The sequence below is a fragment of the Ictalurus furcatus genome, chromosome 14 (genome assembly GCF_023375685.1).
Source record: "Ictalurus furcatus strain D&B chromosome 14, Billie_1.0, whole genome shotgun sequence".
NCBI lineage: Eukaryota > Metazoa > Chordata > Actinopteri > Siluriformes > Ictaluridae > Ictalurus > Ictalurus furcatus.
In genome coordinates this window covers 3831714-3859203 of record NC_071268.1, presented here as the reverse complement: position 1 = coordinate 3859203, position 27490 = coordinate 3831714, and the positions used below count along the sequence as shown (strand labels likewise).

Here is a 27490-nt window from a genome sequence, read left to right as displayed (position 1 = left end):
CAACGAACGGGGTGAATTAAACGTTGAACTGTTTTTTGCTGTAGAAAAAAGGGGAAGGTTTGTAAATATATTTCGCTAGAAACGCAGTTCAGTGGACTGTGTAATACTAAACACTCGCGTTCCTCATTGCAGGTTATATCCAATCACGTATTTAAAAAACCGCAACTATTAAATAACTAGAAAACGAACCTGCTGTAAATGCTATAAATGAATAATGGTGTGGAATTGGGTTCTTAAATGACTCGCTCAAGCTTGCTGCACATTCTATAAAACAGTGTTTTGTTTTGGGGTTTAAAAAAATATATATATTTTAGCTTACTGTACATTAGTTTGATATTCTGATCATAATGTGCTAGAGGTGTTTGCTGACTCCATGGCAAGAAATGCAATATCAGTTGTTCTTCTCTTCAGAAGCTAAAGGGTCAACAGCAGAAAGATTTCGACGAAATAATTACCCAATGAGCGTTGTAGGAGTACCCGGAGGAAACCCCAAAAGCATGGGGAGAACATGCAAGCTCCTCTCACACAGGGCGGAGACTGGATTCCAAACCCAACCCCTGAAGGTGTGAGGCAAATTTGCTAACCTCTAAGCCACCGTTCCCACCCCATGGAACTAAGGACAGTTTCATCAGGTCTATATAATTACAGTACAGACATATACGCTAGCTCTTTTTTTGTTGTTGTTGATCATCCTCTTGCTCTTTCATTAACGGTCAGTTAATGAGCACTGTTGGCTGGAGATTTGGTTGGTGAGGGTTTAAACTTCAAAGTCTCCATAACTGCACTCCACCTGGGACAGAATACGATTACTGGAGACCATTACTAATATCCTGCAACAACAGGCGAAGACACCTACAGGTCTACTACGAGTAGTTTAAAGACCATTTTAATTGCTTTTAATGAGTTTTGAAGGATAACAATAACACTTCCTTGGGCTATAAAGGGTATCGCTACTATCTTATTATCTTATCTTATCTTATTTTATCTTATCTAATTAGAAAATCAGTGACACCACATTCCAAACGACTCGCTCAAGGAATCTTGAGAGCCAAAGACAGCTGATGGGGAAGAAAGTCCTGAGCATCAGCCTTGCTGTGTTGTTGTTCAGTGACAGACTGGGTATAGAGGCGATCACCATCAGAGTGTGTCGCTGTAACCTGATGCGGTAGGAGGGCTCTGGCATCATCACATGGTGGAAATTTCCATGCTCTTCTCCTGGTTTAAATGGGTATGGACTAGAAGAGCTGAAGATCAGTTGCCGGCTTCATCTCAGAGATCTCAAGTGTGTGCTGTTGTTGTTGTTGTTTTTTTTCTCTCTCTCCCTGACCAAACCAGGTGAGTTTTGTTTATTTAGATGCCTATCGTAATTTCTTTTAACGCTTTTGCATCGACTGCAAGCAAAATGTTATGCTTGCGTTATGGCAGCTGATCATTTTCATAAATAACCTGCATGTACCTGTGTGGGTGATCTTATGCAAAGTGGCTCAGAGGTTTGACTTTGGGAATGAAAAAAAAAACAAAACAAAACTATAGTAAAAGCACAACTATTATTATTATTATGATTATTATGATTATTATTATTATTATTACTGTAGAATTGCCTGGGTTGACGGATATAAGCTGCACGAGTAACCAGGGGTGTGTGACTGTACTCGAGCAACTCTATGAAAACAAAGATACAGAAGATACAGGTCTGTGCATCACTGCATTGTGCATAACTGCTGTCAACTTGGGTGTTTTTTATTTATTTATTTATTCTCTTTCAAACAGTCTGGATTGTTTTGATTGGCGCGAGGACGCGTCGCTGCATTGTGTCTGCCTGCATGCGCGCGCGCGATTCCTCTACAACCCCTTTCACCGCGTGAAAATAGCACGTGCACATAAATAAAACCGCACGGCTTATCCGTTCCGACTCGTGTACCCATGAGGGCTGGAAAGAGATTTGTTTGGAAGAAGTAGCGAAGTGCAAAATGTTGTTGTGTTGTTTTTGTTTTGTTTGTTGTTGTTTATTTACACCAGTGCCGTCAAGGCTGCATGGATGGGCATTAAGGATATACAGTAGGCTGCACTGTTTTAAGGTACAGTGTGTACTTGTTAATTAATAACCTACTGCATGCACTAGGAGGGTTGGTTCAAGGTTTGAATCGAGTTTATTCTTGGATATTATTTATTTATTTGATGTATTTTGACCGACATGGGGTGGGAGGGGGGGTGGCTCTTTTGTTTTTATTATTATTATTATTTACTTATTTATTTATTTATTTTTAGTGTTGTGGTGAAATCTCACTAGGCTAGGTCTATATATAAAATATAGCCTCATTATAATGTACAGCTTGGTCTTCTGTCGAGGTTCGGATCATGCTCGTGCTTTATTTAGACTGCGTTCGAGTTACTGATTGAAAATAAAAACCATTTAGCATTTAACCATTTAGCTGTCCACTAAGGTCAACATGCATGTTTGGTTTGGGCTTGATTGATTGATTATTGTTTGATTTATTTATTTACAAGAAGAATAAAAACACGTTTCTGTGCATGGGAGGCAACTCCTAATGTACACCAAGAGTGAGCCCCGCCCACTACTTCACACCAGCTGTAGCTCTCGAGACCGCTTTAATCTTATCAGTAGGCTGTGTTTTCTGAAAGATCACATCTTAAATATTGCACAAAAGTAGGCTGGAAATCCAAAAGTTTGTGGACACCTTTGTGACTCTCACACCACCCAGATGTGCTTGATGAAAATTACATCCCAGAGTTAGTCCTCCTGCACTGTTATAATAAAAGCTCTGCTCGTCTGAGAAGGCTTTCCAGTAGATTTTGGATTTGTGTTCATTCAGCTACAAGAGCGTTAGCGAGGTTCGTGTCAGGTACTGATGATGCGACGTCGAGGAGGCTCCGGTTCCAGTTCATCCCAAAGGTGTTCATTCGGGTTGAGAGATCACGGCTCTGAAGAGTTCTTCCACTCCGACCTTAACACACCACGTCTTCATGGAGCTCGCTTCGTCACGCACAGGCGCTTCGTCACGCTGGAACCGGTTTTGGGTCTCTTAGTACCAGTGAAGAGAAATTGTAATTCTACAGCATTTCCATGGTCTGCTTAGAACAGTTTGGTGAAGAACCACATATGTGTGGTGTGATGGATAGGTGTCCACATACTTTTGGCCATACAGTGTATATCAGCTATACAGTGTATAAATCTGACTTATAATACTGCGGTGCGGTCATCTTTAAGAAACTGCACCATTTTGTAACATGAACATTGTTCAAAATAATAATAATAATAACAAGATGAAGATGAAGAAGTAGTAGCGATGGCACTGATCCAGCACGCAGTATCGGTATCGAAAAAAAATGTTGGATTGGATATCAAAGAAAACATGTCGAATATCGGATCCTGTAACAAATAGAAGGTTTGAAAATAATGTTCTTTTTTTTTTAGAACTGGAAATGTTTACATATAAACGGACTTAATGTTGTTGTTTTTTTCCCCCTTGTGTTAAGGTTGATTTTATTATATTTAGTCTATACCTTATACTATATTTATTCAATTTACAATGTAAGTGATTTTTGTGTGAAAGAGTCGAGCTCTGAAATGCGATCCAGTAAAGCAGAAACATCTGAAGCGTAGCAGTTTTTAAAGAAAACAATATGGGACGGGTATCAGTATTGGCTGATATCCGAGGGTTCATTAGCAGAACTGGTAGCAGGAACGAAAACACGGTAATTGCGCCACCTTTAATAAATAAGCTTTAAATAATATGTTCTATTCTCTGTGCTGCCATATCATCACACTCCTAGAACCATTTTCAAGACTGGAAATGATCATTATAATGTAGTCGTCTACACTGATGACCTTTTTGGGGGGGTGTGTGTGTGTTGGGGGGGTTGGGGGGGACTATGCAAGATTGTCTAGTGTGGACTATTACACTCTCTAATGCTTTAAATCTCATTCAGGTTGTTGTTGTTTTTTTCCAGGACCACAAATTGTTTTACAATAGTCTTAGATATTTGAGATGCTAGAAATCAAGCACTGATCCTCTTTAGGTTGTATTGCTTTTGTGTATTGCAATCGTCCCAGTTATTGTCTGGCCTAATATATATCCGGTTACAAATGCTTATTTTAAAGAAGCATGTCAACAGTTTTGTTTGTGATAAGTCACTGGAAACAAACCTCAGTATGTGAACTTTACACTGAGGCCTCTTACATTGACCTGAACACATATTCACACAACTGACCAAAAGATACCAGCTTTGTACATTCCCAGAGAAGACCACATCCTTCCTTTAGCTGTGCACCCCCAACCTGGTGCCAGCCAGGTCTCAGGAACTCCGTGTAGCATCGTTGGTGTATCAAGCAGGGATTTGAGCGTGCTGTTGTGAGGTTTATGAATGTCGAATGACCTGCATTGTTATTAATTACACTCACCTGCCACGTTATTAATAACACCTAACATCTACACATTCACGCAGTTATCCAATCAGTCAATCATGTTGCTCATGCAGATACAGATCAAGAGCATCGGCTCATGTTTACAGGATGTGATCTCACTGATTTTGACCGCGGCGTGTTTGTTGATGCCAGATCAGACAGGTTTACGTGTTTCGGAAACTGCTGATCTCCTGGGATTTTCACACACAGCAACGTTTATACAGATTGGTGCGAGAAACATCCAGTGAGCAGCAGGCCTGTGGGTGGAAACACCTTGTTGATGAGGGCGGGTCCGAGGAGAACGGCCAGATTGGTTCGAGCTGAACAAGAAGGATACGGTAACTCAAATAATGATCCTTTACAAGCGTGGTGAACAGAAAAACATCTCAAAACGCACAATATGTCGAAACTTTGAGGTGGATGAGCGACAACAGCAGAAAGACCACATCGGGTCCCACGCCTGTCAGCCACGAACAGGAATCTGAAGCTACCGTGGGGAGAGACGCATCCAAACCGGAGAGATCTCTTAGAGAGGTCTTTTTCATTTTTCATCTTTAGTAACCGCTTTATTATATAGTCAGGGTCGTATTTAATTTGGAGCCGTCTTGGAAATACTGAGCACGAGCCATGAATATATGCTGGATGGGACGCCAGTCCAGATGGCCTGGTGGGAGGAAGCCGGAGATCCTGGAGGAAACCCACACGGACACAGGGAGAACAGGCGAAACTCCACGGAGACAATAACTCCATCCCAGGATCGAAATGGGAACTCTGGATCCGTAAGCCGCAAACCATCAGAACCACGTAGTGGCCGATGTTAAATTGCTCTTACGCCGTGATATCTGGCGAACAACCTCTTATACGTGCTTCCTCACAACAGTGTCACGATTCTGCGTTTTAATCAAGAGGCTCCTGGGCTATGATAATTGTCTTTATCGAACATGGCTCCCTTTACGAAACGGACAGAGACGCGATGGAGTGTGGTCGAAAAGAGAAACTTACCAGTGTAAATGTCAACAAACGTTAACTGACCGTCTCATTCCTAACATTTTCTTTACCATACGGTCATGTGCGTGTTTGTAGATTGCAAGTTTAACTAATTTATGTAGCCTAACTAGTGTTAGGTAGCTACATAGTATAGTTAAAAAAAAAAAAAAACAACTCAATACTTATGAAAGCTACTTATGTGTGCATAGGCTGTATACACAGATCAGCCATAACATTAAAACCACTGACATTTGACGTGAATAACATTGATTATCTCGTTACAGTGGCACCTGTCGACGGGGGAGGGGGTGGGATATATTTATCAGGCAGCAACGAACAGTCAGTTTACGAAGTTGACGTGTTGGAAGCAGGAAAAATGGGCAAGCGTAAGGATCTGAGCGACTTTGACAAGGGCTAAATTGTGATGTCTAGACGATCGGGTCGGCGCAACACCTTGAACTCTGATCAGTTCCTGATCAGTTTCTGCAGTGTGTCAGGGCGCATTATCTTGCTGAAAGAGGCCACTGATATTGGGGAATACCGTTGCTATGAAGGGGTGTACTTGGTCTGCGACAATGTTTAGATAGGTGGTACGTGTCAAAGTAACATCCACATGAATGTCAGGACCCGAGGTTTCCCAGCACGTTTATTATTAGCACTACTGTCAGAACTAGTGGAGTTTAAAAAGAAAACGAGATCCCCAATAATGATGAGTAGCATGTAATATATAAAGTACATGTCACATGTTTTGAGCGGGACGGCAGTGGCCAGTTTCTGTCTCAAGGCCGTTTCAAGTATTTTACTAAAGACAGGTGTTAGTTAAACTGATATCTCATGTTCAGCTGTGCCACTCGTCCTAAAGTTGAGCAAATAAATAAGTTCACCAAGGCTGTGGACAGAGTGCCAATCGAGGGTACAGAAAACAAAAAAAACACCTTTCTATGACTCCAAACGTTGACAGCAGTTGGGTTTTCCTGTGCATTTTCACCCACCTGTAGTCGGTGCATGAACAACGACAACGATGTGGACTCTCATATATCGCATATGACTCCTGAATACTTTCAACTGCTTCTCCGAAGCCTGGGTTTTCTTTTTGGCGACAAAATGACGTGAATACAGTGAACCTATTTCGGAGCATTATTTTACTACCATCATTTCATAGACTTTTAACGTTGTAACTCCAACAGGTCTAAGTGCAGCTAAGGGATCCAGATGTGTCACGAAAGCAGCCGAAAAGTCTGGACAGCATCATTACAAATATATTCTGCATTGTAATGTTTCGAAATGATGGCATGCATTACAAAGCTACTGTCAAATCTATCTAGATTACAAATCTGCCAGAATAGGAAAATTAGTATAATAATCTTCTCTTTGGTTTATTGTAATCTTACTATTCAAAGATTATTCAAATATTCCAGATGTTTTCCCTCAATGAGACACCTTTTTGTTTTGCAGTGTTTTCACAAGAGGTTTTTCTAAATAGTTCCTGTTACCAAGGTCCTATAACGATCTTTTTAGAGACCTTCATGAATAAATAAATTAATTCATTACATTAAATAGCAATGAGACGATGTAGACTGGGTTATTTATTGATGCAGAACACAAGACATTGAGTAAATGAGTGAGTAAAAAATGTCTAGAAATAGGTTTAATAATCTTATATGAGGCTTATTGTAACCTTATAATAGGAAATATGAGAGAAATTTGACTACATTTCACTTGCTAAGATGTCATGTTCTTCCATTTGACCTGCAGTTCATGAAAGGAGTATTGTAAACGTTTGCATGGTGTAACGTTATTTGTCCAGCGTTATCAGGGTAGTGTTGTAGGCAGCTCTCTTGCGTAAGCCACCTGGCGCTTATGATGTCCGAGCCATCTCGCTGTGACTGAAACAGCGCACTATCAGTGTGTAAACTGCCCTTTAGATACTAACACTAACATTTTCGATGCAGATTTCCCTCTCTTCATGTTTCCAGAGACATTAAAGCACGATATCCTCGCTGTTGCTTCCACCGTGGTGTTTTCAAGCTGTGGAGTTTCCGGAGGTGTTTTGTTTACTTCGCCATAATGGTTATATGATTTTACTCTGAAGTCCAGTTCCTTGTAGGTGCTTTGTGATTTTTTGGAGAAACCGTCACACCCCGTCGAGATCCACAAATTTCGGACGCCATCGCGTACAAAGACGGCGTAGATGAACGTACAATCCATCCGGCGACGCTGCGATTTGGTCATCCGTTTATTAGTTTTATGATCTGAATAGTACAATCCGGATGGTCTGTTTCAGTCAGATACGTATGTGATGCGTTGCTGTGCAACCGTAATGCGTCCGTAGATTCGCCTATACGTCGGTGATATTATATATTTATCCTATATTAAGGTGCGAAAGCTGAAACATGAAGTAATGGTCCTTATTGTTTACGACATCCGTAAACAAGGCTAATTTGCATATTTTACGGGAGCAGGTCAGGTCACACTCGTGAGGTACACGGGTAAGAGTCCATTTGGCTTGTGCAGCATCTCGTGTGTTAGATGAAGGAGAGTTTGGAGATAGTCCTGCTCGGCTTTGGATGGCTATCCATGGCAATTTGAACTTGGTGCGAGTTTAGCATGTCACCAGGGGTGTAGTGGGGAACCTTTGCTTTGTTTTGATAGTTGAGCCAAAGCTTGTGATTGGTCTGAGGGGGTTGAGCTATGGACTTTATAGATGGCTGACTCCATATAAGGAATGAGCATCAGCAAAGGAAAGCTCTTTCTCCTTGAGATAAGAAAACGCATCTAGACCAACAACGTAAGAGTGACTTTTATTATTTTACCAGCATGGTACTCTTTTCATTTAGAGATCTTTCTCACATTGGATAATATTCTGCAGCAACTCTTTTGCTATGGATTGATGTGGTTTGATATGTTTGTTTGTTTTTTCTAAAAACTGATCTGGGAGATGAACTCATTACGTTCGGTGAGATTAGTCCGAGTCTATGTTTCAGTTGTAACGATTAGAACTCCAAGCGATTCTCGTATCTTTTACCAGACGAGGCTCAAAGGGAGATTTTATACGTGCCTTCGGTTTTTTTTTTCTTTTTTGTTTAAAAATCGTTTGGTTCTGTCACTTTAACGTGAGGTTCAGATCATCACCGTGTGGGTGGACGCTCGCCTTACAGTGTGAATGTGTATGCGTGAGATAGACGCTTTGTGGTGATTAGTAGCACGTCTGTCTGCCTCACACACCCAGACAGCTCTGTGGGTGTGTGTGTGGGTGTGTGTGTGCATGATTGAACATGTGTGTGCAGCTATGTGCACTCTTATGTGATCATGAATAAATTGATATGTGGATGAATATCCAAAAATGTCACTCATCCTTAGTGTCCCAGAAGGACGGAGCAAAGAGCAGCTGATGCAACGCGTGTTATCTTGTCTACAAGTTTAGGATCCTGTGTGCCCTCTGTGGCTGATGACGCAGGTTTCGGGGAGGTGGGGTGGGGGGTGCGTGCATTGGGACAAGAGCTCAGGGTGAAAGAAAACCCGATTGGCTGAGAAGGGCCCACCCTCTGCTCTTTATAGCTGCCACTCACCTGCAGGAGTAAAAGCTCACACTTCTGCTTTCAGCTCAGAGTCCTACCCTGCACGTGAGTACCCGAATTCATCCGAAACGGCTTCTTTTACACTGAAATCAACCAACGTGCAGTTTGAACTGTCTTCCTGTCAGTGATTTGTACGTGCGGTAGTATTTCAGTACGTCTGACGTCTGAGTCTAATTGCCTTTATCCCCCAAGGGGGTGGTGTGCTTCTTGGAATGGTTGTGCGATTGGTATTAGCTGTGAACATGGGAAATGAGTCCAAGCTTGAGCCGAGCGAGTGTTTTTTACTGTCGTAAAAGTTCACACGGCTCCCGGCTGGTCTGCATTCCTCACAGGAGCAGACCAGCGGTGTCTCTCATTCAGAAGGGATCTCTGTGAACATTTGCGTTAAGTTGTAAGATCTAAGTATGAATGGGAAATAAAATGAAAACTGCTATTATTGTGATCTTCAGAGCTTCATAGGGGTTAATATGTGTTTTTAATGGATAATACACACTGCAGAAATGACAGCATGAAAATATTCTGACTGTAGTCACATTTATCTAGCATTTCTTATTATAAGATTACAGTAAACCAAATATAAGATTATGAAACTTGTTAGAAATCTCTAGAAATAGGTGTGATATTTTTATATTTGTTTTTTGTTTTTTTTTTGGGGGGGGGGGCGGGTTGTTTTTATAATCTTATAATAGGAAACACTAGATAGATTTTACTATATGCGTGATATTTCCAATATTTGAACCGAGTTACTCCTTCTCACCAGTTAGGTGTACTACCTGCGAATAAATGAAAATAAATGTGCATTTTTTTATTTTTTTTTTAGATGTCATGCAAAAATAAATAAATAAATAAATAAATAAAAACTAAAAGAGGATTTTATTCAGTTACACTCAGAATTGTTCTGTATAGAAACAAACTAACGATTCGCGTATAAGCGTTCACGTCTAGGTTTATTCACGAGCAAACAAACCACACCTCGTTCGGTGATCTTACTGCTCAGAACTTTCTCCCTGCACAGCTGCTGACGCACCTCACTGCTGCACTACCGTAGCTCCAGTGCTGCTGGAAACGTTGTAGCTTTCCATAAATGTAACTCTGGGGTCTGAAACAACTCTGACTGCAACACGTCACGTTCTACCAAGGGAGCATTGTGTGAGGAAGAGGAGGATTTGGGGTATGAATGAATTTGCTGTGCAGACGTCTTTGCCGCCTGGTGCGGTGTTACATAACGCTCTTGCCCGTTGGCTCTGAGGAGCGGTGTGTTCTCTCCATGCTGCCATCATTACGCCAACAGTCAAAAAAAAAAAAAGATAATTGGACTGTGGCTCGAGTTCTGCTGAGACTTCCAGAGCTTGTGTATTGTTCGATGGGATGAGACATTGTCCTATTTAAACCTGCTACACCGGGCTCCTGTCAGAGCATGTGAACTCTTTGCACTTTACATCATTATAAAGCGCTGTCAAGCCAAATTAATAGACTGTGTTCAGCTTTCCTTCTTGTTCAATCATAGCAGACTGCAACCAGCACAGGAAGGACTGGAAAATGAGGGAAATGTGTTGGCAGCGTAAACAACGTGGCATTTGAAATGCATCAAGGCCTTGCTAAAAGGTCAAAGTCCACTACCCCAGTTGGGAACAATTGATTTTTTTTTTTTACACGTTAGATTTACTACATATCTTCTCACAACCAGCTCTTTTTCATGTAGAACACAGTATAATGCTCTTTTTAAGCATGAGGCCTCACTTAGCGGCAACAAATATTTGTCCTTCAGCATTTTGACATATGATTTAGTCTTTGGGTGTGTGCACATCTGGCTCATTTAGAGCATTCGCTTCGGAACCCGGTGCATTTTTTTCTCGTGGTTTTTGGTTCGTTTGGAGATATACGAGCACGGCAATCGCGCTCGGATCCGCACCCAAACACTCGGCCTCGGTGTGGTCTCAGCCCAATTGCGAATGAACTCCGGAGCGGTCGGCTTGTGGTGAGAAAGCGATCCGACGCCCGACGGACCCACCTACGTAGCAGTGCGTGATAGGAACTGCGTTGCGTAAACAGCGTGTGTGTTTCAATAGTGGCTCGGAACATGAATTGCGGTTTAACTTGGACCGGAGACGAGGGAAAACGCCTCACTGATATTTGGTCTGACGGACATATTTCTGAACAGCTTTCAAAAACGCATAACGGCGCCGAGGTTTACACGGTGTTTAGCGAGCGTCTCAAGGAGACGGGCTTTAATCGCTCCGTGGAACATCAATTCCTACTCAGACTGATTGATTACAATAACTACGGCTAAAAAGAATGTCACAGTAAGTTCACGGAGCTGCCGTCTATCCATCTCGACGGATGACCGCTATGTGCGGAACAGCGAAACATAAACAGGCGCACTCCGGCCAATGAGAGGACGGTTTACTCGCGTGTGACTTGCATAGCATGAACACATTTTGGTACGCTTTGAAATGTTGCTCTAGCTGTGCTGTATTAAATGTCATCATTACTGGAAGTTCTTTGTTCCTGACCCATTTGCTCACGCTCTTATTTTTCAGGCAGCGTTTTTCTCCTCAGGATTAAGAGAAGTCGTCGTTTTGCCTGCGATCGTCTCTGCTTACTCGCCATGGAGCGGATGGAGCTGAAGAAAGTGAGCCCCGAGGTGGACGACGACAGCAACGACAGCCTGGACGAGTGCTACCCCAGACCCATCGACTCCGAGAAGGCCACCATGAACAGGTCAGCAGCCTGAGACCCTGCTACGTCCATCTGCTTCCCAGCCCTCTTCGTTTCTGCCTTTCTGTTTATCTACCGCTCTTAATTTCATCACATGTACTCAAACATTCTTGTATGTTTGCACATTGGCAAAGTTATCTTTATTTTAGCTGTCTAACACGGTATATTGGCGTGAAATTAAATAATTAATATGAGCTTTAATTTGTGGACGTGTACATCCATCATCTGGGGTGTAAGAAGTACAGCACTTTTAATATGTGGTCCCAACAAAAGGAATTGGACAGCTGGTTGCTCAGCTGTTCCGTGGCCAGGTGTGCGATGTTCCTCCGTTATTTCACTTACAAAAGGTCTAGAGTTGATTACGTTAGGCATATGAAGTCCAAAGAGCTCTCAGTGCCAGTGAAGCAAGTCATCGTGAGGCTGAAAAATTGAAACGAACCCCATCAGAAAGACCGTAAAAACATTAGGTTTGGTCGAATCATCTCTCCGGGAGGTTCTTAAAAAGAAAGAACCCTCTGGCGAGGTCGGGAACATCACAAGATCCGAAGGTAGAACCCTTTCTAAGTGTTGGCCAGATAAAGAAGGTGTAAAAAGTGTGTCAAAGTCAACAATCAAGAGGAGACTTCATCAGATCGCTACTGAGGGTTTTCACTACAAGATGTAAACCATTGCTAAGCCTCAGAAACAGGAAGACGAGGTTAGAGCTTTTCAAAAGAAACATCTGCAAAGTCCGTACAGTTCTGGAACATCATCCTATAGACAGACGAGGCTGATCTGATCTGTCCATGAATTTATAGACATCTGTAACTTCGCTTTTTGCAGCCAGTTCCTTGATGAAGAGGATGCCGAGAGTCAGAAGTTTCTCACAAATGGAATAGTGAAGAAGAAGAAGTTTGAGGAGTATCATGAAGAATATGTAAGAGTGTTATTATTATTATTATTATTATTATTATTATTATTATTATTATTACACAGAATTTCTTAAGGCATTCACTGTAGCAGTTGCCCCAGAGCCGTGGTGTTTCCTACAACCAGTCTCTCTATTCAGTTGTTAAAAATATGTAGCAAATTGAAGCACATATGGATACGTATGTAGGCTACTAAATAAACATGTTTTGTTTTTTCTTCATTACAGATGACATTTAATTGATTTCTCTCTCTTTCTCTCTCCTGCTTGTGTCCTCTGTCACAGCACCCAGGTCATACGTCTTTCGGGATGTCTGTGTTTAACCTCAGTAACGCCATCATGGGAAGTGGGATCCTGGGCCTCTCTTTCGCCATGGCCAACACTGGAATCATCCTCTTTTTGTAAGTGTGTGTGCAGCGGGTTGCGCTTCTGGTCAGTAGGGTATCAGAACGGTGTCGGAATCTTGTCGTGAGTGAGATCTGGACGCCGTTTATACATACGAACCGGAGAACATCTGATTCTAGTTTACGGTGTGACGTCCGAGCAGCGTTTTGGTTTCTAGTCTACAACCCGTGTCGCTCTGGATATAACGCTAGAGACTGTGTAAGAAATGAAGAATAGTACACGAATGCAAAAGATTTTAGACAGTCAAGGAAACCTATTATTATTATTATTATTATTATTATTATTATTATTATGTCTTTTTATCCAGAAGGGTTAATCCAGCCCTGTTTTTGATTTCCGTGACTTTGTGACATGTATATGATATTAGCCGTAAGTGCATCTCCTGTAAGGGTGCACTTACAGAACTTTCTCAGCCAGGACTATTTTTGGCTAAGGAACTTCCCGTCTCTAAGCTCTTGCGGACCGGGGTGCTGACTGAACGAAACGCTGAAACGTGGAGACGGAGAATATGACAGCGAGAGGTAGACGTTAAGAGAGGGCTGTGTTTCCGTGTCCGTCTGGACATCGTTGCCTTGAGCATGCGCTGACTGACTGACTGACTGAATGACTGACTGACTGATGGCAGTCAGCTGGACTGCTCGGCTCCGCGCACGTTCCCACGCGGGGCCCTCACATTCCCCTCACAGCTTGAGGATGAAGAGGACACCGTCGTCGGTGCTAGATCCGGTTTTCACCTGACTAGCGGGTCAGCGTTTGGCCTCGTCTCCATCACTCTTCTACTCTCGCCTACGTCGGGCGGCTATTTCTGTTCTGTGTATACGCTCCTGGTGCCCGGTAACCCGATACTGAGGCTTCCCTTCAACTCTTCTTCTTTTTCTTGCTCTCTTTCACTCATGCGCTCTGTCACCTTCTCTTTAACACTGTGACAGATATCAAGTAGTGAAGGTTGACAGGAATACACAGGTTGATGTTAGAATGTCGGAGGAGATTGATGGCCTCTACTGGATATACATCGGATTTAAAAATAACCTCCGCATAACCACAGTCCGTTAACCCGTGGTGTGTCGCTTCACACAGACCAATCTGAGAACTTCATAAAGTACACCCTGATATTATTTCTTGTGGTTAATGTCTGATTTTAATGTCTCACTTTGTCCTGCAGTGTTCTTCTCTTCGCTGTTGCCATTCTGTCACTCTACTCTATTCACCTGCTGCTTGTGACAGCTAAAGAAGGAGGTAATCATTAACTCACACACACACACACACACACACACACACACACACACAAGAACATAATTGATATCGTAGGCGTCTTCTTTTCTATTGCTAGATATAAATGGTATCGTAGGAGTGTTCGGGGTTATTTTGTAAGCATATAATTTTTTTATGTATTTTCCAGGCTCCCTTATCTATGAAAAGCTGGGTGAAAGGGCGTTCGGCTGGCCGGGGAAAATGGCGGCGTTTGGGTCTATAATCATGCAGAATATTGGAGGTGAGGAGATGAGGCACAGCTGTGACTGCTTTTCAGTCTTTACTGTGCTGTAATAACTGACACACGCAGTCTGTTGGGACTTTTACACTTGCTCAGCTGTCCAGTGTGAACAGATTGTGATGAAACTGTCTTTGCCCAGCCATGTCCAGCTACCTGTTCATAGTGAAATACGAGCTGCCGGAGGTCATCCGAGCCTTCCTGAGACTCGAGGAGAATTCTGGGTGAGTGGTGGCGACACGTTGTCATTCTTATCAGTCCTTTCTCATGTGAATTCGTATAGGCGACAATAATTGTTGCACACCTATATTTAACAAAAGAGTTGTTGATTTTTTGTTTTTTTTTTAAATTATAAACCTGTTTTGTTTGCAATAGTTTGATATCCATGAGAGCAGAGTATTTTCGTGAATCTTCGACAATTAAAGACAATTCTTCACAGCCTTCTTTTTTGCACATATTTACATATTCAGGGGTGCCAATATTAACGGAGGGCGCCGTATCGATGTGACAAAATTAGTTTGCTTAACTGCTTAACTGAAGCGCCCATAGATTCTACATCAGTGTTTACGTTTTTTTTTTTTGGTTTTTTAAAATTATTTTATATCGTGCAAAAGTTTGCGCTCCTCACCTTTACGGCCTGTGCGCCGTGGCTTTGAGAATATTCGTATGATAAGATTCGTGTGAGATTGCTGAGCGGGTGAGAGTATGGTGTGTGGTTTCTCCTCTGCTGTAGGGAGTGGTATCTGAACGGGAATTACCTGGTCGTGTTCGTGTCTGCTGGAGTCATCCTACCCCTGGCCCTGCTCAAGAACCTGGGTAAGCCCTGTTCTTCGCACTGTTTCGCTAGGTTTCAAACTTTTCACCTGGTGTATTTTTCCATCTGCGTGTCTTATGTCTGTCCCGCTCTCGTGCAGGATACCTGGGCTACACCAGTGGCTTCTCTCTCTCCTGTATGGTCTTCTTCCTGGGCGTGGTAAGTGTTTTTATTCTTGTTTGATGCATTCCAATTTTTAAAGACTCGCTCTATCTTTATTGATTTATATCGTGTGTGTGTGTGTGTGTGTGTGTCAGCTGATTTATAAGAAGACCCAGCTCCCTTGTCCTCTGCCGTTCTTCTTCCACCACTCGGCCAATACGAGTCTAAACGGGTCGGAGCTGATGAATCCGTATGCGTCGCTTAACAGCTCGGCTCTGATGGAGTTCTCTCGCGCAGACCTGAGCGGCATTCACCCGGATCCCCGTTCTACCGCCGTACCCGTCTCTGGCGTCCACTACACCTCTCACCCGGACGACCACGAGGACATGTGCACACCCAAATACTTTGTGTTCAACTCCCAGGTGAGGGCTCACAGTGTGTCTTTCGATTTCAACAGCAATAAGTCGTCTTTTTTCTTCTTCTTCTTCTTCATCCGATCTTCATCTTGATTATCATGAGTATAAATATTTATCGAACAACACAATATTTAAAACTCACAAAAGGACGATAATAACGTTGGTAATATGGCATTATGGTAATATGAGGATGGATTCATCGTTTTTTTTTTTTTTTATACCGTAGTGCTGTCGAATTCTTGAAGCTGATTGGTTAGAAGGTGCTGATTAGCATCACACAGCACGCCAACGCTTATTTGTCTGTAACAGTGCGTCCGGAAAAGTCTTTTATTCCTTTCGCGTGACACGTGGCCTCGGTATGTCTCACACGTTTTCTGTGCGTTTCCTCTTCCAGACTTCATATACTATTCCTATTCTGGCGTTTGCCTTCGTGTGTCACCCGGAAATCCTTCCCATTTACAGCGAGCTCAAAGAGTGAGTACCTTTTCATTCCTCGCTTCAGTAGATCGACATACAAAAAAGAAAGAAAGTTCACTAACCCCGAGTGTTCACGTTTCATTCGTTTTACAGTCGCAGTCGGAGGAAAATGCAAAACGTTTCCAACCTGTCGATTCTGGCCATGCTGATCATGTACATGCTGTCAGCGCTGTTTGGCTACCTCACGTTCTATGGTACGTCCTCCTCACACACACACACACACACACACACACACACAACAGACAGTGTTTGGTAACCATAGCAGTAATGTTCTGTATTATCAGCATGTATGAGATGTGATTATTATTGTTCTCACCACGCTCTTCTCTTTCTCTCTCTCACACACACACACACACACACACACACACACACGCTTTGACACACAGATAATGTGGAGGCAGAGCTGCTGCACACCTTTACCAAGGTTTATAAGTTTGACACCATGCTTCTGTGTGTGCGTCTCGCCGTGCTGACAGCTGTAACGCTCACCGTTCCCATCGTCCTCTTCCCTGTGAGTACCCAAGCACCCCACACACACACACACACACACACACACACACACACACACACAGTATCTAGAGTCACATGGTGACCATGGGTTAATAATTTTATCAGATAAAATCCTTCATACAGAATTATCTGATTATAATCTATGATTGTATAAGATCACAATAAACCACAGACCTCATGATCATCAAACCGAATAGTCTGGGTCTATTGGTGGATCGTTTTTGCTCATTTTAAGTATTTATTTCTAGAAAGAAACTAAATGACTTGAAATTGGTCAAAATAAATAAATAAAGTCTAGAAAGGATTTGGTTTATGGGAAACACAGGGCAGGGAACGCTAGATGAATTGGTCTACGGTCGCAGCCGTTTCGTTTGCTGAGACGTAACAGATAAAGACGAGCCCGTGTTCGCCGTCAGTGCGAGTTATTCTGAGGAGAGTTCCTATGTTTCGAACGTTTCGTAACTGCAGATTTGGTATTTAATTACATTTGACTCTTAAATGTTTGTGAGTTATGGGGAATGTACAAAATACCAGAATAGTGGGAAATAAATGATGATATAAGTGACATTTTTTGAATAGCTCTACAGTATTCAGCAGTCGAGATTTATTTATTTATTTGTTTATATATTTTTTACTGTTTTGTCCTGCCTAAAAGCACACTTTGTTCCTTCGTACCAGAGTCATATCTCCCTGCACTTGGTTTCCCACTGGCGCTAAGCAGGGTTGAGCCTGGCCAGTACCTGGATGGTCAAAATTAAGGGGGCAGGGGTGGCTCAGTGGTTAAAGGCTCTGGGTTTCTGATCAGAAGGTTAGGAGTTCAAGTCCCAGCACTGCCACGCTACCACTGTTGGGCCCTTGAGCAACTCTCAATTGCTCAGGGGTATAAATGAGATAAATGTAAGTTGCTCTAACATTTATCTCATTTATATATGATAAGGGCGTCGACCAAATGCCATAAATGTAATGCAGTGCTGCTGGAAGTGGTATTAGTGAGGCCAGCAGGGGGCGCTCACCCTGTGGTCTGTGTGGGACCTAATGCCGCAGTACAGCACCGTCTTTCAGATGAGACGTTAAACCGAGGTCCTGACTTTCTGTGGTCACTAAAAATCCCAGGACACTTCTCGTAAAAGAGTAGGGGTAGAACCTTCTCTATCATGGCCCAGTAATAATCCCCATCCCTGAACTGGCTACACCACTCTCCACTAATAGCTGGTGTGTGGTGGGCATTCTGGCTGTCACATCGTCCAGGTGGATGCTACACACTAGTGGTGGTTGAGGAGGACCCCCCTCTCATACTATGTGAAGCACTTTGAGTGTCTGTAAAAATCTTGAGGACACTGAATGGCAGCAGTAGAACGTGTCTGTGTGTCATTGTGCCTTTTTGCGCCAGACATGTCACTGTACTCATGTTTTATGTAGTCCAGAGGGCAGAGGGGGCGAGATCTGTCACCATGGCCGAGGCCCCTATATAGCCGCAGCTATATTCGAGCACTGAGAGTAGCAAGAGCGTGATGTTGGGGGCCCAGTTGGGTTCTGTCTCACACACACACACACACACAGACGTCCGTCTTGCTGTCCTTGTGAGGACCTTCCATTGACAGTGATAAGCATCTACACCTAACTTTAAAAGAAAGTGTCTTGGCAAATAATATAAGAAAAAAATATCCTCGATATTCATATCCTCGTGGGGACATTCGGTGTCCCACCAAGATATAAAAAATATGTCCCACACACCCTTGTGTTAGCCCAAGTGTTAACCTTGTTGAGAAACGGCTTTCATTAGCCACTTCATGGTTTCCCATCCATCCTGTGCAGTAAATTCTGTGATTTATTTCCATTCATTTTAAAAATGAGTTCAAGACGAATAGATTTTCAACTTAAAGTTTAAAAACTTTAGAACGAAAAAAAAAAAGCAGCTTGATACATGTTTAAAACATCGGAATATTACGTAAGATGATAACACTAACAAACTCAGATTACAGCACATAATTTAACAGACTGAGTTTAAGACTTTTTTTTTTTAAATAAATAAATAAATAAATAAATAAAAATAAAAAAGTAATATGAACCGTCCACTAGGGGGTGCAATTGTGCAATTAGCCTTGGAAATTATGAATATTTTTAGACTGCATGCTTTTATTTTTTCCTCATAGACTATTAATAGTGACCTGGGCTAGATTCTGCCATTTAAAATGAATTAAAACAACAACTTAAATGGTGCTTGTGTGTGTGTGTGTGTGTGTGTGTGTGTGTGTGTGTGTGTTGGTGGATCCCGGAGCCAGGATTACACTTTGGATGGGACAGCGGTCCATCACAGGGCACCATTTATTCATACACACACACACACACACACACACACACACACTCACACACATACAACAATGCTACGTATGTTAAAGGTGTGGTGCATAACCACACTGACACATGTGGATGTCATTTGCATCATAAATATAACGGCCTTAGGCATTTAAAACTGCAGATGAAGCAGTACAGTACTGAAACTAGCTTTAGGACTAAGAGACAATGATTTCAGCAAGCAGTGCTGTGCATCTCTAAACCCAAACATCTCTCGTATCGACCACCCTCTGCATCGGTTCTGTGGATAGAGTACTGTGACTACAGGACGATCCTGTGACTACAAAAGGGAATAAGGACCCATTCATGGGCCCATCATGGCTGCAGGAGATCCATGGGAAGTGGGAGGGGGGAAGTGCAGACAGTGAGGGTGAGTGGAATATTCCACTGTGGTGATTAGGTGCTGTGCAGACTCTGTGTGTGTGTGTGTGTGTGTGTGTGTGTGCGTGTGTGTGCGTGTGTGTGTGTATGACCTTGCGATAAATGATGCAATAGCACTCATCTGCCACTAGGTGTGCTACAAGCACATTAGATCAACGGTAGTTCTTCTACAGTTTTTCTTAACTATAATCACAGAACTAAAATGTTTAATGTTTTCTCTCTCTCTCTCTCTCTCTGTCTCTCTCTCTCTCTCTTTTCTTTACATCCAGGTCAAAATAGATAGACATTAGGTCGACATGGAGGTTGACATTTCAGTTCTATCTAGCTGTAGCAACTCAAGGCAACAGGATTTAACCTAGACATTCTTCCACTTAAGTCAAATTGCCCTCTACTACTATTACTACTGAACTACGTACTTCTGTTATGATGACTGGAATGTTACTTAGAGATGACTGAAGAAGTTGGAACGTATTCACGTCGTCCTCTGAAGTGCCCGTGTCCCGGTATTAGAATTCAGTGTGCATGCTTTTGCATCTAAATTGACTTTGGATCGTGTGTGTTAGAACGCTGGAGCCTTTTAGAGAAGAGGGGAAAGGAGGACATTTTGATATTAAGTGCTGGATATGTGTATATATATATATATATATATATATGAGGCACATTGTGCTTTCTTGGCAGTTGCATTTCTGAAAGGTCAGAGAGAGACAAAGTGAGATTACGGTTGCTGTGTCTCCAGGCTGCAGAGTCCTTGGCTTAGAAACAGTGATAAAGAATGATAAAAAAAAAAAAAAAAAATGCTTGGACAGGATGGCACAGGTTCATTTACTACGTCTGCCCCCCCCCCACCCCCACTTCCACCCCACCCCCTGCGTTGTAAAATATGACTGATGTTTATTGTATGATTTGCCTGGTGGTAAAAATTTTCAACCAGAGTTTATCACTCTGAACACAGACTTATATTCAGTATTATTGCATGGTCTAAGAAGCCAAAATGGCTGCTTTTAGTGCTGTGTAATGCTTCTGAACCTAAATATGAGGACGAGAAGCGCTACAAGCCTGTTAGTTCATTGTTAGTTCGATAATAATATGCTAACACCCAATCCTGAGACTGTCAGAAATGAGGTCCAGTATATATATTTTTTTATAGTGAAATAAATAACTATTCATGATATTACTGGACTGTATCGATAAGGATAGACCGTCCTCCCAGTCAGTGAGAAACAAAGAAGTCCTACATCTGACCTCACGTCATATCAGTCATTCTTTTTTGGATATGGCGCAGAGCGGCGCTAACAGGCGAGGATGTCATTTTTGACACCGTGATACTGAATATATCGGCTCTGGAATTTGAAATGTTAGCTTTGCCGTCGGAGCAGATGGATTAACTTCGTAGCTAACGCGGCTTTAGTTCAGGATTAACGCACCCTGATTCCAACAGTGCAGCGCTGATTATTACGAACTGAACTCTAGCCTAGTTTTAGTCATTTCCATTCATCCCTGCTTCTATCGGAGTTCTGTGGCTTAATCGGAACATACCAGAATAAAGTCTGATATGTTCCCACTGGTGGCCCGTGATATACTGCAGTGGCCTGTTGCCACATGTTTCACCTCCTTGGTAACTGGCAGGAGAGAGAGAAACAGACATCGGACAAAGATCACACCTGCAACTTCCAAAGACTCTTTGCTGTTCACGAGTGGACGCCAAATTTTTCAGTCTAGAGCTCTGGGGCAACCGAAATGTCACAACCAGGTGGTAACAAGTGGCAGTTCTTTAATGTGAAAATCCCATACAAAAGAGTGGGACATTGGCATGCTAAAAATACAACCTTGACACCTAGCTGAGAAAGAGAAAGAGAGAGAGAGCGAGAAATACTCTCTAAAGTTAATCATTATCACCGGTAGTATCTGCTTTTTTTTACTGTTAATTAGAAGCACACCATTGTATGGTTCTACAGAGAACCTTGAACGAGTCCCTCGGAAGGACAACCAAAGAACCTTGAAGGGGTTTTGTGTTTTTTTGTTGTTGTTGTTTCTTGTACATATTTAACCTCCACACTTAAATTACTCGGCCTTTCATTGTTCACAGCTTTCACTGCAGACACTCTCGTTTAGATTCAAAGTACTTTCAAGGGCTATCGATGCTATTTTAGATTTGAGTCGTTCTACATAATAAATATTTCAACGTGTGAAGCTGATGTGTAATTTTCTTCATTACACACTTCGTTAACGCCACTTTATTTGAGGTTTTAGGTATAACACAACTTTTGTCCAGGTCTTTGATCTGAATGAGCTAACACTAAAGTTTAATATAGTTCAAACAGTCAATCCTGGATAATAAACTGACACATCAGTAGATGCCACTCCTCCTGTGAGCTGAGCTGGCTGATGCAACTCTCTCAGGGCATTTCACAGCTTCAACACTGTGTGTGTGTGTGTGTGTGTGTGTGTGTTTGTGTGTGGTTTCTCCTCACCTCCTGCTGGTGAACTTTCGCCCGTTGCATTAGAATTAGCATTAGCTTTCCCAGGCCTTTGTTGAGCTGCTCAGTGCTAGTCCTGTGAACTGGCTTCAGCTCGTTAGCTGCACTCTGTTAGCCACCTGCTGCTGCTTTTTTTGTCAGACACAATGGCTTTCATTAAACTTCCACTGAAATCTAGTTATGCGTGAATATAAAATCCATGTCAGAACATTCTTAACGTACATATCCTACCTCTACGTGTTGTGTTGTTTAGCCTTTTCTTAACTTAAAAAAAAAAAGTCGTTTAGCTTAGTAAACAACTAGCTAGCAAGTTACATACGCAGATATTCTCATGTTAGCTAGCTAAATGTAAACATGGACACGATGTACAGTTTATCAGTTGATGAACACTGTAAACCTACACTTGTAGTGAAATAGCCCTGTAGAGCTTGTTTTTCAAGCCCATTGTATAGTTGTCCATTAAACACGTCTATGGAAGGCATGCGATGCTAATTAACATCAGAAGGCTGTTGCTTAGTATAGTAGGGATGAACACACAACACAACCTTCCTTTCGAGTTACAGTTCCCACAACTGATGGCTACTACCACTGAAGTAGGCTGAAGACGGCTTGTGCTTTTCTCAGCGTCCGGGGGTATCGCTTGTCCGTTTGTTAAAACGAAACGGATTCCCTTCGAAATGAAAAAGTTAATAAGACGCGTCGTACGGATTACTTCAGTATTCTCGGACTTGATCCTCCCTGAAGGTTTTATAGCGCTGAAAATCGGTGTTGCTTCTCTACTGTTTGCTTTCGATTTGTTTTCAGTTAACCACAAAACCACAATATCCTGTCTACACGGAGGGATAACTGTTCAACTTTCATAACGTGTATTAAGTCTGTGAACTGATTTTATTTGTTTTTTTTGTTGTTTTGGTTTTTTTTATAACAGTGAACCATTTCTTAGGTCAAGGACTTGCAAGTGTAATGACCTGAAGTGTTAACATTTTTAGATTCGCTCTTCTATCACCACGCTGCTGTTTGCCGGGCGAGAATTCAGCTGGATCCGGCACATCCTCATTGCCGCCTGCATCTTGGCTTTCAACAACATTCTCGTCATCTGCGTCCCAACAATCAGAGATATTTTCGGCTTTATAGGTGAGTGATGTTTGACTCGTTTTAAAACGTCGTTCGGACATAAGTGGTAACCAAAGGATCTGTTATGGAGCTCAATATTGACTGTGTATATATTTACAGTACATTTAAATCAACTATGACGCAACTATGTGACCGCTGTAACAAATCAAACGTTGTCGAAATTCATTGCATAAGCATAACACAAGGCAGCTTACAGCCATTTTGTTCAGGGTAGTCCAGCATTACTCCATAGACATGCAGCGTATGGTTGAATCGGGTTCTTTCGAAAATTGGCAGAAGTATTGCAGAAGCAATCCAAAAAAAAAAAAAGCTGCCGTTTGTCCTGATCCTCACATGTAGTCCTCTTCATATCAGGTTTAGAACTTTATGTACTTATTATACCTGTACACGCACACACACACACACACACACACACACACCTGTTGTCATGAGGGGTTTCTTTTTGTAGAAGTGATGAGCTGAAGGTATACTATATCATAATACCGAAATGAAGACACTTTCCTCCTGCTACAGGCGCCTCTGCTGCCACCATGCTTATCTTCATCCTACCTGCTGCCTTCTACCTGCGCCTGGTCAAGAGCGTCCCGTTCAGATCCACCCAGAAGATATCGGTACGTTTGCCTTCAAAATGAAATACCTTAACGTATAACGTAACCAGTAACTTATTGGAACGGACCGTTTCACCTCTACCATTTTGACTTCATGTACAACGCTGCACAGACATACTAGCGATTAATTACGTTTCGTTTTAGTCTTGTAGTCCCTGCTGGAAAACAACAACAAAGCGATAGAAACCATCACAGAAATTCTAATGGTTCCCACTACAAATACCATTACAAACCATCAACCATTACAATTATTGGTCCTTAATGGTATCTACTAGACATGCCAGCAATAGAAGGAAACAAATTACCAGTAGAGACCCACAAGGACCATTACATGTTCCATTAAAACCATTACAAATTCTTTGAGGGTTTCTATTGTTGTTGATTTTTTTTTTTTTTCAAACAATAGAAGGTCTCTGGGATAAACTGTTGGACATAAGCTAGCTGGCTAAGATAATTGATCAGAATATTGCCTTGTGTCCGCAGGCAGTCATTTTCCTGATAGTGGGCATCATCTTCATGATTGGCAGCTTGTCTCTCATCATTCTTGACTGGATCCACAATCCTCCTGGATCTGGAGGCGGCCACTAAACGCGCCAAAAATGCGGAACCGAGGGTTATTATAAGCAATGGCACATTGCTGAAGGACACCCTCTCAGCGTTACAAACGGACATTCAGCTGACGTGATCTCTTTTTCTCTCTATGTCTTAACGTTCTCCCAACGTCATCGTACGTCGTCTTTTAACACCGAACATGCCGCGCTCTTAGCGGATGTAGTCGTGAAACTCCAGCCGTGTGGACGGCGTCGGCGTTCAGCTCTAGGAGATTTGGAAAAGAGAGAGAAAGAGACGCAAAATTAAGAGTCTGATCTGGCTGCCTCGGACCCCGCAGAAGAAAAGGCTGCCGCGGTGCTTCAGGAGGTCATTCTCATGATGGCTGAGGAGCCCTTCTGTATTGCGTTTTAACATTTTTATGTATGTTCACAGATGGGCGCGAATGACACAAACACACGTTAACAACACTGGTTTTTAGGGGGATTTTTTTTTTCCACTGGCACCAATAGATGATTGTAAGCAACACAGAGAAATTTGTTTTTTAGTCTCTTTTTAAAAAAAAAAAAAAAAACAACATTGCATTTTTGCTTGTTGTATATGTAAATAGTACGATAGTCATCTGATCAAATAGCATTAATTGTAGTTTTTCATGGTTTTAAGGGAAATGTAAAAAAAAAAAAAAAAAAGATTCCCCACTAATACGATGTTCATGCTGGTGCACGCGCCCAGGACTCGGGTCGAGTGCGTTGCAATTGCCTTTTATTGCGTTCACTCTGTAATGCACGAACGAAACCTCTGCAGATGACCTCTGTGCAAGATGATGTGAAATTATTCAATTACAGCAAACCAAAAGTAAGGCCTTGGGGATCTTTTCCCTAAACGCTGAGCGTGAATCCTAAACGCGCGGCTTCATTCCAGCTCCGAAACTGCCACATCACACAAGCGACGCATGAAAATAGAACAACTGGCTCTGACCTTTTTTTGGCGTTAGGTGAAATCTGAGAGCTTGATGCCAGAACTTCATCGTATTAGTCATCAGGTACTATGTGAGTAGTAGTACCGGTACTAGTATTAAACATGTGCTTACGATTCACTAATGCTATTGCTGTGTTGAGGAGAACCCACAGTGAGGGAGTAAACACCGTCAGAGCAGGTTAGAAGAAAGCCTCGGCGTTTTGCGCAGTACCGTACAGCTAATGCAACGGCAGCCGTGAACCGCCCGTGTGTTTACGCTGGAGTAATTTGCTGCGTTGGTGGTACTGCTGGTAGGGTTATGCTGTGAATCAGCGCAGCTTTCACCTCAACACCGAATCCTTATTCTGTTATCCCTATCATAGTATTCCCAAATATTGAAAAGATTGTAAACGGCTCGAGTGCGCCACGCCGTCGCACCGCGGTAAAGGTTTATTCGTCATGTCCGAGTGGAGTCGTGTCCTCGTTGGGTGCAGAGACCATTAGACAAAGCAAACACTGCTGATTTGCTATTTTGTGCAGAATTTAAAAAAAAAAAATACACTAAAAAAAAAAAACATTTTTATTGATGTTCCTATCCCTCCAAAGTGGACAGTATTTATAGATCATTTGTTGATCTACGTAGACAGAGACAGATATTTCAAATGAAATGGTATATTTTGTGCATGTTTTGGATCATGGTCTTTTTTGACAGTTGTATAGTCTTTGTAAATAATCTGCTATAAGGTACGCTTAACGATTTACTGATACCATTTTACTATTATGTATTTTAGTACTATTAGTTAGTCAACTAGCTTCCTTCCTTCCTTCCTTCCTTTCCTTTCCTTCCGTCCTTCCTTCTTTCCTTCCGTCCTTCCTTCCTTCCTTCGTTCCTTCCTTCTTTCCTTCCGTCCTTCCTTCTTTCCTTCCGTCCTTCCTTCTTTCCTTCCATCCTTCCTTCTTTCCTTCCATCCTTCGTTCCTTCTTTCCTTCCTTCGTTCGTTCGTTCCTTCCTTCCTTCCTTCGTTCGTTCGTTCGTTCCTTCCTTCCTTCCTTCCTTCTCTCCTTCCGTCCTTCCTTCTTTCCTTCCGTCCTTCCTTCTTTCCTTCCATCCTTCCTTCTTTCCTTCCATCCTTCGTTCCTTCTTTCCTTCCTTCGTTCGTTCGTTCCTTCCTTCCTTCCTTCGTTCGTTCGTTCCTTCCTTCCTTCCTTCCTTCTCTCCTTCCGTCCTTCCTTCTTTCCTTCCATCCTTCCTTCTTTCCTTCCATCCTTCGTTCCTTCTTTCCTTCCTTCGTTCCTTCTTTCCTTCCTTCCTTCCTTCGTTCGTTCCTTCCTTCCTTTATTCCTTCCGTCCTTCCTTCGTTCCTTCCTTCCTTCCTTTCTTTACGTGCTTGCTTTGTAAATTTTGTGAGGGACAAAACAATATTGTATTTCTATTACGTAGTGTCCTGTTGGCTGTTTTTATCAATGAACAAAAAAAAAAACTGAAGTGTTTTTTTTTTTTTTAATGCTACTTGTTTGTCAGTTTGTCATGATGGTACATAACAGAACCTGGATGGTTGTATTGCATACGGCTGAAGGTCATCTCTTTACTCATGTTTGTACACTTTTTTTCTACGATAATGCCTTGGTGTATCGTGGGGCAGGGTCCAGTCCACCTATAAAACGGCAGATAAACACTGATTCTTTTGTGCACACTGTTACAGGCTGTAGTCGCTCGTGTTTTGCACGCTTACGTGTGCGCTCAGTGTCTGATATCAGTGTCATGCTGGATGGGCTTTAGCTCTGTGCCTTGACCTTCCCTCAGGTATTTTAAAGTTGGATCAGTTTCATTTGTGGAGGGGTCCCATACTGATTTTCCCTAATACCTCAGAATGATTTTTTTGTGGATATTTATTGCTGTACTTTTTGATTTGATTTTCAAAAAGTGCCGATCATGACACAGAAAGCTCTGCACGTCTCTAGAAGCCCCTCCACCGATGAAGCTCAACGACACAGCTAGAGCTCTACTTGTCTCTTCAACTGCTCTACCTACAGAGTGCCATCTGACTCACAAGGAGCAGTCGCATGCGATTGGCTGAGCCGGCTCTGCTTCCCGTGGATCAACCATACGTGATTTGCGTATTTACTGTGTCAAAGTTGTTTTGTATCATTGAAGCGGTTTCAATATTATGTAATATAAAAATAAAAAATGAGAAACCAA

General features: G+C 42.3%; 1 protein-coding gene across 5 annotated transcripts; it reads left to right on the top strand.

The window, feature by feature from the left end:
- Nucleotides 1-308: 308 nt before the first annotated feature.
- On the top strand, nucleotides 309-27490 carry slc38a4 (solute carrier family 38 member 4). Of its 5 annotated transcripts, XM_053642208.1 has the most exons (19): nucleotides 309-563; nucleotides 718-858; nucleotides 999-1335; nucleotides 1596-1691; nucleotides 11532-11712; nucleotides 12532-12625; nucleotides 12902-13017; nucleotides 14184-14257; nucleotides 14421-14513; nucleotides 14653-14734; nucleotides 15244-15326; nucleotides 15425-15483; nucleotides 15582-15848; nucleotides 16237-16316; nucleotides 16413-16513; nucleotides 16706-16830; nucleotides 23032-23176; nucleotides 23690-23787; nucleotides 24268-27490. In XM_053642208.1, exons 5-19 carry the CDS (start codon nucleotides 11600-11602, stop codon nucleotides 24370-24372), a joined length of 1635 nt encoding a protein of 544 aa, XP_053498183.1. In that variant the 5' UTR covers nucleotides 309-563; nucleotides 718-858; nucleotides 999-1335; nucleotides 1596-1691; nucleotides 11532-11599; the 3' UTR covers nucleotides 24373-27490. The 5 variants fall into 5 exon arrangements, with proteins under 5 accessions (XP_053498183.1, XP_053498186.1, XP_053498187.1 ...); XM_053642211.1 differs by lacking the exons at nucleotides 309-563; nucleotides 718-858; nucleotides 999-1335; nucleotides 1596-1691 and adding an exon at nucleotides 1732-2078; XM_053642212.1 differs by lacking the exons at nucleotides 309-563; nucleotides 718-858; nucleotides 999-1335; nucleotides 1596-1691 and adding an exon at nucleotides 7677-8201 and having other exon boundaries at nucleotides 11536-11712.